This window comes from Eleutherodactylus coqui, chromosome 2 (assembly GCF_035609145.1).
Source record: "Eleutherodactylus coqui strain aEleCoq1 chromosome 2, aEleCoq1.hap1, whole genome shotgun sequence".
Lineage (NCBI taxonomy): Eukaryota > Metazoa > Chordata > Amphibia > Anura > Eleutherodactylidae > Eleutherodactylus > Eleutherodactylus coqui.
In genome coordinates this window covers 335,532,968-335,545,173 of record NC_089838.1, presented here as the reverse complement: position 1 = coordinate 335,545,173, position 12,206 = coordinate 335,532,968, and the positions used below count along the sequence as shown (strand labels likewise).

General features: G+C 47.9%; 1 protein-coding gene across 1 annotated transcript; it reads left to right on the top strand.

Moving 5' to 3' along the window:
• The first annotated feature begins 2,029 nt into the window (after positions 1-2,029).
• On the top strand, positions 2,030-2,965 carry LOC136610397 (olfactory receptor 11L1-like). The gene has a single exon (XM_066589628.1). It carries the CDS (start codon positions 2,030-2,032, stop codon positions 2,963-2,965), a length of 936 nt encoding a protein of 311 aa, XP_066445725.1.
• Positions 2,966-12,206: the final 9,241 nt, after the last annotated feature.

Sequence of the window (12,206 nt, the reverse complement as noted above, 5' to 3'; positions counted from 1 at the left end):
CTCGAGTAACGAGCACCCGAGCATTTTGGTGCTCGCTCATCTCTAGTCAGAAGTCATCACACAGGACTATATATATATATTATATCACGTAAGGCACTTTTCGGAAGAACAATTATCATTCAAAACAATCATTCAGAAAAGTGAACAATAGCGTTCAGGCTAAGCGAGTCCCAATGACTGAATGATGAACAATGATTGTTGGATTTTCTCTTGTCATTTATTTTATGCAGGCATGAAAATCATCATTGGCTCAATTACTGATTGTTCAGTTTAAACAGCGCTCATTCAATCATACTCATTCATTTATACAGAGAATGTGAAATATCGAATGATGCTAAAAGATTTCTCATTTGAACAAGCTAACAATCTATCTGCCTGTCTGAATAAGCTGCCCAAGTGAAAGAGCTAACCATGATGTCATTCGCTTGCTCAAACAATAAGTTGGTTTACCAAGAAGGACCCTAATCTAAGAATGGATTTTCAGGGTATTAAATCATATCTAGCAGCGTGATTCAAACTTCACCTCTCTAATGGATGTAGAGCTACTGGCCTCAGTATGCAATGACACAGTCATAGCAAGGTTTCTCTCTTCTGGGCAGAGCCTCAGTTTGTTGACCTATCCTTGTATCTATGTAAGAGGGGGTTGGTTGTTACTGAATAAAGATGAGCGACCATACTCACTAAGACAAGCTACTCGAGCGAGTAGTGCCTTATGCGAAAACCTGCCTGCTCGTCTCAAAAGATTCGGATGCCGGCGGGGGGCGGGGAGCGGTAGGGGAGAGTGGGGAGGAACGGGGAGGGGGGGGGGGGAGATCTCTCTCTCTCACTCTCTCCCCCCGCTCTCTCCTGCTCACTCCCGCAACTCACCGCTCTCCCCCGCCGGCACCCGAATCTTTTGAGACGAGCGGACAAGTACTCGCAAAAGGCACTACTCGCTTGAGTAATTTGCCTTAGCGAGTACGCTAGTTCATCTCTATTCCTGAATGTTTCATTGTTAATTTGATGTTCTGCTGTGCCAGTGATTTGTAAACTATTGTGACTTTAAAAAGGGGAGGAAATGAGGAGCAACTAGGATGCTCCTCTGTGTCTGTGCAGTTATGCTGGAGTGTGCAGAGCTGGGGATACTCTCCTGCATCTGTGCAGCCATACCGTGGTGTGAGGAGCAAGGGATACTCCATGGCAAGAGAAACTGTGGTGCACAGAATTAACCGTATGGGCTTGGGATCTTTTGGATAAAGTCTAAGAGGAATACAAGCTTTGGAGAGCTTCTGCCTGCTCATTGCCTTCCTCACTTCTGACAACAATGATCTGATTTGGAGCTACAGGAGATTACTTTGCTGGTGACCGGGTAAGGACTTTTGAGAAACTCATTACATGAGAAATATAAAACTTAGAATGAAATCCAGTTATGGGTTAGGCTTCTGAAATCAAGCCTTCATGGACTTTGAGGTCTGATTGAAATCATTGTCCTGTTGGAAGGTCCAATAATGCCCAAGCTTCAGCTTCCTCAAAAAAAGGCATGATGCCTTCTCTTAGGCTTTCCTAATACTTGATGTAATCCACCTTGCCCCCCCCCCCCCCACACACACACACACACACACACACACTGCTGGTTTCCAGTGCAGAGGAAGAAAGAGCCCCAAAGCATCACCGAACATCTTGGTGCTCGCTCATCTCTAGTGATTAGTTATACCAGGTGTGCTTGAGACTAGACCTGATTTATAAATGCTTGTTTATTCAATTCAGAGGAATTTTCTGTTGAATTTGGAGAAATCACTTATGTTGGGCAAATTAAATTGTTCTTGTATTTTTGCTTCTTTTGATTTTTTGCAAAAAGATGAAAATTTATACATTTGGCAAATAAACTTACTTTTCAGTGGGGTTGAATAAGTTTGACTGCAACTATAAATACACAGTATATGAATCTCCTTTACTTTCTGCAGCAGATTATACTGTAATGTTACCTACTTTATCCATTTTCTTCCAGGAAACTAACTCTAACTAGTATTGTCTGTGTACCTTACAAGAAATGTGTGGGGGCAATCAAAGTGAAGTCACCGAGTTTCTGCTCCTGGGGTTTAAAGGTCTAAATAAATACAAGCTTCTACTCTTTATCATTCTCTTCTTTTCTTACCTAGTGATCCTGACTGGAAACCTTCTCATTATAGCTTTAGTGTCCACCAAAGACCACCTCAATATCCCAATGTTTTTCTTCCTCAAGCATCTAGCTTTAGCCGATGTACTTATCAGTACGACCATCATACCCATGATGTTAGATGCAATAGTATTAGAAGAGAAGAGAGTATCAGTGAGTGGCTGCATGGTTCAGCTCTACTTCTTCTGCATCTTCGGGTTTGTTCAGTGTTTTCTCATTGCTGTAATGTCCTATGATCGATACTTGGCCATTTGCAGCCCAATGTACTACAATTCTATGATGCATCCTCGGCTTTGCCTCCAGATGGTTCTTGGCTCCTGGCTCTTAATCCTTCTTATTTCCTTTGAAATGTTCCTATTTTTGCAGCTGGAGTTCTGTGGCCAGAATGGCATTGACCATTTCTTTTGTGACATCGGTCCATTGGTTAAATTAGCTACATCAGACACTTGCCTTTTGGTTTTGGTTGATTTCATCATGTGTATTCTAGTGGTCTTCATCCCATTTGCTCTCATTATTATAAGCTATATCTGCATCTTCTTCACCATAATGACTCTTCCATCTGTCAGTGGACGGAAAAAAGCCTTTTCCACCTGTAGTTCCCACCTCGCCACTGTGTGTACCTACTATGGAACAATCCTGATGATTTACGTGGTACCATTGGATGACAATTTATTAAACATGAACAAATTTATGTCTCTGCTGTACATTGTGGTGACTCCTATGATGAATCCTATCATATACAGTCTGAGGAATCCGGAAATCAGGAGAGCTCTTCAACAAATTGTTAGGAAATTCAGAGATTCGAATTAAGTGCAACCATGTGTCGTATACACATCCTAAAGTACGTACATTGTATCATACACACATTATACAGTACATTCATTCTATCATACATAGGTTCTGTGAGAATATGTGGTTCCTTTAGGAATTTCATGTGTCTGAATAAAGAAATAAGAGTAAAAGGAGAATGAGGGCATGTTAAGGATCCAAATAAGCGTCGACGCACCCCATCTCACACTTGTTCTCTTCTTCAAGTTTTCGACTGCATTTGGTTGTTTAAGAAGTAAAAATACTTTTTAGGTTCATTGTGCATTCAATTGCAACCAGGCCTCATACGTATTTATAAACACGCCTGACTCCTCTTTTCCAGAATACATAGAGATGTACAAAAGTTTGACTTGACTCTTAATGCCCTATAACAGCTTTCTATGCCACAATTTAATTGCCCTTTCAGTTACTTTACAAAGTCTGTTGTGGGAAGATTAGAGATGAGCGAGCACCAAAATGCTCGGGTGCTCGTTACTCGGAACGAAACAATCGCGATGCTCGAGGGTTCGTTTCGAATAACGAACCCCATTGAAGTCAATGGGCGACCCAAGCATTTTTGTATATCGCCGATGCTCGCTAAGGTTTTCATTTGTGAAAATCGAGGCAATTCAAGAAAGTGATGGGAACGACACAGCAACGGAAAGGGCAGGCGAGGGGCTACATGTTGGGCTGCATCTCAAGTTCACAGGTCCCACTATTAAGCCACAATACCGGCAAGAGTGCCCCCTCCCAAAAATTTTTACTTCTGAAAAGCCCTCATTAGCAATGCATACCTTAGCTAAGCACCACGCTACCTCCAACAAAGCACAATCACTACCTGCATGACACTCCGCTTCCACTTCTCCTGGGTTACATGCTGACCAACCCGCCCCCCCCCCCCCCTGCATGACCCAGTGTCCACAGCGCACATCAAATTGTCCCTGCCCAGCCTTCAGCTGCCCTCACGCCACGCCACCCTCATGTCTATTTATAAGTGCGTCTGCCATGAGGAGGAACCACAGGCACACACTGCAGAGGGTTGGCATGCCTAGGCAGCGACCCTCTTTAAAAGGAGCGGGGCGATAGTCCACAATGCTGTACAGAAGCAATGAGAAATCCAATCCTGTGCCACCTCCATCTGGAGCTGCACATGTGGGCATAGCAATGGGGAACCTATGTGCCACACACTATTCATTCTGTCAAGGTGTCTGCATGCCCCAGTCAGACCGCGTTTTTTTATAAATAGTCACAGGCAGGTACAAATCCGCAATGGGAATTCCGTGTGCACCCACAGCACGGGTGGCTCCCTGGAACCCACCGGCGGTACATAAATGTATCCCATTGCATTGCCCAACACAGCTCAGGTAATGTCGTGCTTAATGCAGGTGGGCTTCGGCCCACACTGCATGCCCCAGTCAGATTGGGGTTCTTTAGAAGTGGACACATGCAGTTACAACTCCCTGTGGACCCACGGCATGGTTGGCTCCCTGGAACCCACCGGCGGTACACAAATATATCCCATTGCAGTGCCCAACACAGCTGAGGTAATGTCGTGCTTAATGCAGGTGGGCTTCGGCCCACACTGCATGCCCCAGTCAGACTGGGGTTCTTTAGAAGTGGACACATGCAGTTACAACTCCGTGTGGACCGACAGCATGGATGGGTGCCAGGAAGCCACCGGCGGTACATAAATATATCCCATTGCAGTGCCCAACACAGCTAATGTAACGTCAGCTGTAATGCAGGTGGGCTAAAAATTAATTGGATTACACTGTAGGCGAGGGCCCCCAAAAATTGGTGTACCAACAGTACTAATGTACCTCAGAAAAATTGGCCATGCCCAACCAAGAGGGCAGGTGAAACCCATTAATCGCTTTGGTTAATGTGGCTTAATTGGTAACTAGGCCTGGAGGCAGCCCAGTTAAAATAAAAATTGGTTGAGGTGAAAGTTTCAACGCTTTAATGAGCATTGAAACGTATAAAAATTGTTTTGAAAAATTATATGAGTGAGCCTTGTGGGCCTAAGAAAAATTGCCCGTTCGGCGTGATTATGTGAGGTTTCTGGAGGAGGAGCAGGAGGAGGAGGAGGAATATTATACACAGATTGATGAAGCAAAAAGGTCCCCGATTTTGATGGTGATAGAGAACGATGCTTCCATCCGCGGGTGCAGCCTACGTATTGCTTAGGTATCGCTCCTGTCCGCTGGTGAAGAAGAGAAGTCTGGGGAAATCCAGTGTAAGCCTGTCGGCACTGTCGGTTGACAGGTGGGTACGCTTATCCGTGATGATTCCCCCAGCCACGCTAAACACACTCTCTGATAAGACGCTAGCCGCAGGACAAGCAAGCAACTCCAAGGCATACAGCGCGAGTTCAGGCCACGTGTCCAGCTTCGACACCCAGTAGTTGTAGGGGGCAGAGGCGTCACTGAGGACGGTCGTGCGATCGGCTACGTACTCCCTCACCATCATTTTACAATGCTCCCGCCAACTCAGCCTTGACTGGGGACCGATGACACAGTCTTGCTGGGGAGCCAGAAAGCTGGCAAAGGCCTTGGATAATGGTCCCCTGCCTGCGCTGTACATGCTGCCTGATTTCTGCGCCTCCCCTGCTACCTGGCCCTCGGAACTGCGCCTTCGGCCACTAGCGCTGTCGGATGGGAAGTTTACCATCAGTTTGTCCACCAGCGCCCTGTGGTATAGCATCATTCTGGAACCCCTTTCCTCTTCGGGAATAAGAGTGGAAAGGCTCTCCTTATACCGTGGGTCGAGCAGTGTGTACACCCAGTAATCCGTAGTGGCCAGAATGCGTGTAATGCGAGGGTCACGAGAAAGGCATCCTAACATGAAGTCAGCCATGTGTGCCAGGGTACCTGTACGCAACACATGGCTGTCCTCACTAGGAAGATCACTTTCAGGATCCTCCTCCTCCTCCTCCTCCTCCTCTGGCCATACACGCTGAAAGGATGACAGGCAAGCAGCATGTGTACCCTCAGCAGTGGGCCAAGCTGTCTCTTCCCCCTCCTCCTCATGCTCCTCCCCCTCCTCCTTCTCCAACTCCTCCTCTGGCCATACACGCTGAAAGGATGACAGGCAAGCAGCATGTGTACCCTCAGCAGTGGGGCAAGCTGTCTCTTCCCCCTCCTCCTCATGCTCCTCCCCCTCCTCCTCCTCAACGTGCTGAGATATAGACATGAGGGTGCTCTGACTATCCAGCGACATACTGTCTTCCCACGCCTCCGTTTCCGAGTGCAAAGCGTCTGCCTTTATGCTTTGCAGGGAACTTCTCAAGAGGCATAGCAGAGGAATGGTGACGCTAATGATTGCAGCATCGCCGCTCACCACCTGGGTAGACTCCTCAAAGTTTCCAAGGACCTGGCAGATGTCTGCCAACCAGGCCCACTCTTCTGTAAAGAATTGAGGAGGCTGACTCCGACTACGCCGCCCATGTTGGAGTTGGTATTCCGCAATAGCTCTACGCTGCTCATAGAGTCTGGCCAACATGTGTAGCGCAGAGTTCCACTGTGTGGGCAGGTCGCACAGCAATCGGTGCACTGGCAGATGAAACCGATGTTGCAGGGTCCGAAGGGTGGCAGCGTCCGTCTTGGAGTTGCGGAAATGTGCGCTGACCCGGCGCACCTATCCGAGCAAGTATGACAAGTGTGGGTAGCTTTTCAGAAAGCGCTGAACCACCAAATTAAAGACATGGGCCAGGCATGGCACGTGCGTGAGGCTGCCAAGCTGCAGAGCCGCCACCAGGTTACGGCCGTTGTCACACACGACCATGCCCGGTTGGAGGCTCAGCGGCGCAAGCCCATGGTCGGTCTGCTCTGTCAGACCCTGCAGCAGTTTGTGGGCCGTGTGCCTCTTCTCTCTTAAGCTTAGTAGTTTCAGCACGGCCTGCTGACACTTGCCCACCGCTGTGCTGCCACGCCGCGTGACACTGACTGCTGGCGACGTGCTGCTGCTGACACATCTTGATTGCGAGACATAGGTTGCGTAGGAGGAGGGTGGTTTAGTGGAGGAAGCATACACTGCCGCAGATAGCACCACCGACCTGGGGCCAGCAATTCTGGGGGTGGGTAGGACGTGAGCGGTCCCAGGCTCTGACTCTGTCCCAGCCTCCACTAAATTCACCCAATGTGCCGTCAGGGAGATATAGTGGCCTTGCCCGCCAGTGCTTGTCCACGTGTCTGTTGTTAAGTGGACCTTGGCAGTAACCGCGTTGGTGAGGACGCGTACAATGTTGCGGGAGACGTGGTCGTGCAGGGCTGGGACGGCACATCGGGAAAAGTAGTGGCGACTGGGAACCGAGTAGCGCGTGGCCGCCGCCGCCATCATGCTTTTGAAAGCCTCCGTTTCCACAAGCCTATACGGCAGCATCTCTAGGCTGATCAATTTGGCTATGTGCACGTTTAACGCTTGAGCGTGCGGGTGTGTGGTGGCGTACTTGCGCTCGCGCTCAAACAGTCGCGCTACTGACGTCTGGACGCTGCGCTGAGAGACATTGCTGGATGGGGCCGAGAACACCGGAGGTGAGGGTGTGGGTGCAGGCCAGGAGACGGTAGTGCCTGTGTCCTCAGAGGGGGTTGGATCTCAGTGGCAGGTTGGGGCACAGGGGGAGAGGCAGTGGTGCAAACCGGAGGCAGTGAACGGCCTTCGTCCCACCTTGTGGGGTGCTTGGCCATCATATGCCTGCGCATGTTGGTGGTGGTGACTCCCCAGCTGATCTTGGCGCGACAAAGGTTGCACACCACTGTTCGTCGGTCGTCAGGCGTCTCTGTGAAAAACTGCCACACCGTAGAGCACCTTGACCTCTGCAGGGTGGCATGGCGCGAGGGGGCGCTTTGGGAAACAGTTGGTGGATTATTCGGTCTGGCCCTGCCTCTACCCCTGGCCACCGCACTGGCTCGGCCTGTGCCCACACCCTGACTTGGGCCTCCGCGTCCTCGCCCGCGTCCACGTCCTATAGGCCTACCCCTACCCCTCAGCATGGTGTATTACCAGTAGTGCAGAAAAAGAACGCTGTAATTAAATGTGCCGCTTATTGGCCTGTGGTTGGAGGCTGACTTCGCTTACGGAACGCCAGGAAATAATTTTGCACAAGCCTGCTGTAACACTTAGCTGGCTGCATATAAATTAGGAGGACTACTACACCCAGCAGAGACCCAGAACACTGAGGACAGTCACAGGCAGCCCAAATAGATTTTTTTCCCCAAATGTTTTTGCAAAGGCCCACTGCCTATATTCAATCAATATATGTCTTCTGTCCCTGCGTCACCACTACTGGCCCTGGAGTATGTCAAATAACTGCAGAGTGTTGCACTGTGGACTGCAATACAGCGGTGATTTAACAGCCAACACAGAGCCAGGAAATTATTTTGCGCAAGCCTGCTGTAACACTTAGCTGGCTGCGTATGAATTAGGAGGACTACTACCCCCAGCAGAGACCCAGAACACTGAGGACAATCACAGGCAGCCCAAATAGATGTTTTTCCCCAAATGTCTTTGCAAAGGCCCACTGCCTATATTCAATCAATATATGTCTTCTATTCCTGCCTCACCGCTACTGGCTCTGGAGTATGTCAAATAACTGCAGAGTGTTGCACTGTGGACTGCAATACAGCGGTGATTTAACAGCCAACACAGAGCCAGGAAATTATTTTGCGCAAGCCTGCTGTAACACTTAGCTGGCTGCGTATGAATTAGGAGGACAACTACACCCAGCAGAGACCCAGAACACTGAGGACAGTCACAGGCAGCCCAAATAGATTTTTTTCCCCAAATGTTTTTGCAAAGGCCCACTGCCTATATTCAATCAATATGTCTTCTGTCCCTGCCTCACAATATATGTCTTCTGTCCCTGCCTAACCACCACTTCTGGCCCTGGAGTATTACTGCAGGGCGCAATGCTCTGCACGGCTGATATACCAAAAAAAAAAAAAAGTGCAACACTGCAAAAAGCAGCCTCCACAGTACTGCACACGGTTAGATGTGGCCCTAAGAAGGACCGTTGGGGTTCTTGAAGCCTAAAATACTCCTAACGCTCTCCGTATAGCAGCTCCAGCAAGACAGCACTTTCCCTCCTCTATGTCAGAACGCATCTGTGGCGAGCCGCGGGAGGGGCCGATTTTTATACTCGGGTGACACCTGATCTCCCCAGCCACTCACTGCAGGGGGGTGGTATAGGGCTTGAACGTCGCAGGGGGAAGTTGTAATGCCTTCCCTGTCTTTCTATTGGCCAGAAAAGCGCGCTAACGTCTTAGAGATGAAAGTGAAAGTAACTCGAACATCGCGTGGTACTCGTCACGAGTAACGAGCATCTCGAACACGCTAATACTCGAACGAGTATCAAGCTCAGACGAGTACGTTCGCTCATCTCTAGGGAAGATATGATAACAATATATTTTTTAATGGCTTCAGATAATATCACTTACCATAGAAAATGATCAAACTCAAGGTAAACTTTGCTACATGTGTAGAGCTCAGCGAGCACTATGTAGTATATAGAGAATGGGCAGTGCAACTAATAATCACATAGTCATCGGGTGCAGTGGTGTAGCTAGAATAGGCTGGGCCCCATTGCAAAGCATTGAATCCCCCCACCTGCTTGCCCTTAGTTATATTACCCCAGTCATGACGGCCTTCCTCAAGGCTTTCAGCCCCAGTATGGCCTTATTGTAAGCACTTCATATGCTGCCATATGGCAACTAGAGGAGAATTCTGATGTAATGAAGCATTAAACAGTTTTTTTTTTTTTTTTTTAGATCAAGGCGTATGTTGGTCACACCAGTGGTAGATTTATGAAGACTAGCATTTCATACATCAATTTTAATAAACAGGTTGCTGGAGATAAGATGGGCCTAATTAATACCTTTAGAATTTAGGTGCATCTCTGGCCCACAGTACACCTGGATGGAAATAAATATGAGGTGGCCCAGATTTCCACTATAATTTATGCCAGTTTCTGTCATAAAGTATAGCAAATTTGATGGACCGTAGGAGGCTCTGCCCTCTCTTGATAAGTCCCACTTCTTTTTACACTTTTCAAAAGTGTTAAAGAAAGGTAAAAGTCTCAAAGTTTGGTGCAAAACATGGAATGTGTCAAAATTTGTGACTTTTATATGCCAGTTCTTGATGTAAACAGCCAATGTTTTAAAGATGACCTGTCCCATCCTCTGACAAACAGGGTGGCATACATAACTTTGTAGTTGCATCTCTGCTGATTCCTCCAGTGTTTTATTTTTGTTTTAATCCCCCTCATTCAACCACTGTTACTTTTAGAGCCTGACATTAGTTCAACGTCAAGTGGATGGCCTCTCTGGGACAATGGGTGACGTAACATCTGTTTGACACTGGCAGACAAAGACCACCCACTTGATGGTGGACTAGTTTCAGGTTCTGAAAGTAATGGGAGCCATTGTAGGCGAATGGGAGGGTGAGGCTAAATCAAAAATATAGGCAAAATGATTCAGCATAATACGCCCTTTATAAAGATATTATCCAGGGTACATTTTTTTTTTTTCAAAACTGTCTCAGTCTGCTCTGGTAACATAAAGTTATATTCACCTTCCCTGCCATGCCTCCACTTTCATTCTGCTGCCACTCAGTTCTTGCAGATCTTTACTTTTGGGTGGAGAGCAAAGACAGCGCAACACTACATCATGTGACGGCTGCAGATAATCACTGAAGGTAGCTGGTGATTGGCTGCAGCAGTCACATGGCCATGGTGTTGGTGATGTCCCCACCAGCTCCCTGCAACTAGAAGTGAAGACCAGTGAAAATTAAGAGCCATCACAATGGCAGTGGCATGAGAGCAGAGAAAGTAAGTATATCTGCTGTAATGGTAGTAGCATGTAAGTAGAGTATGGAAACGTATGTCTTCAGTGTCACGTATTGGAAGGTTACTTTCCTATAAGTCAGTGTTTGTACTTTCAACACGCCTGGACAACATAACTTACATCATTAGCCACGTTATCAAGGCCTGTAAAAAAGGTCAGACTTTTAGAGAAGTCACCTTCCATTGTGTGGCGCTTTTGAGTTATTGTTTTGCATCCCCTATTTGCATATTTCTTTTTGCACAATGCTTTTTGTGGACTATATAAGACAATAACAGGAATAGGGACTAGAGATGAGCGAGCGTACTCGGAAAAGCACTACTCACTCGAGTAATGTGCTTTATCCGAGTATCGCTGTGCTCGTCCCTGAAGATTCGGGTGCCGCTGCGGCTGACAGGTGAGTCGCAGCGGGGAGCAGGGGAGAGCTGGCGGGAGAGAGGGAGAGAAAGATCTTACCTCCGTTCCTCCCCGCTCTCCCCTGCAGCTCCCCGTTCCGTGCCGACACCCGAATCTTCAGGGACGAGCACAGCGATACTCGGATAAAGCAAATTACTCGAGCGAGTAGTGCTTTTCCGAGTACGCTCGCTCATCTCTAATAGGGACATAAAATGTTCAAAAATTATTTCAAAGTGGTTGATTATTATAGATGAGTGAATATACTTGCTAAAGGCAATTGCTCGAGCGAGCATTGCCTTTAGCGAGTATCTCCCCCACTCGAGACGGAAGGTTCGGGTGCCGGCAGCGGGCACGGAGCTGCGGGGGAGAGCGGGGCGGAACGAAGGGGAAATCTCTCTCCCTCTCTCCCCCCGCTCCCTCCTGCTGACAGCCGCTACTCACCGCTCCCCCGTGCCGGACCTTCTGTCTCGAGCGGGGGAGATACTCGCTAAAGGCAATGCTCGCTCGAGCAATTCCCTTTAGCGTGTATACTCGTTCATCTCTATTGATTATCCTAGCTACTTTGACTGGTATAAGTTTAATGTCCTGGATGTTTCTGAAATGAGATACCAACCACATGTATGATGTGGGGCTCATAACCTGAGCTCAAGTAGTAGGCACCATCATCAGTTGTAAGCAAATTTCAGAAAGAGTGATCATGGCATGGTTTGGGTCTCGTCATGTGAAGGTACAAGCATTGAATACAAAAAAGAAGTATTATTAAGGAGCTGGCTTTTCTCCTTTGTTGTCACAATCATTCAAGACGATTCACCAACTGAAGACTCTAACGATATGGATAAATACACTCTCTATGGTCACTTACAAGCAGTCCTTGATGAGATTCCTCGGTGTGACCTGTCACTGCAACGTCAAACTGGGACAAGAACACTCTGCAGATTCTTTCCGGCAAGTGAACTGCGGAACTGCAAACTGGACACTAAACTCGCTGGCAGACAAACTCAGATTGAATTGTA

What these genes read in the sequence shown, in the direction of transcription:
- LOC136610397 (XM_066589628.1), top strand. Translation starts at nt 2,030, where the DNA reads ATGTGTGGGGGCAATCAAAGTGAAGTCACCGAGTTTCTGCTCCTGGGG.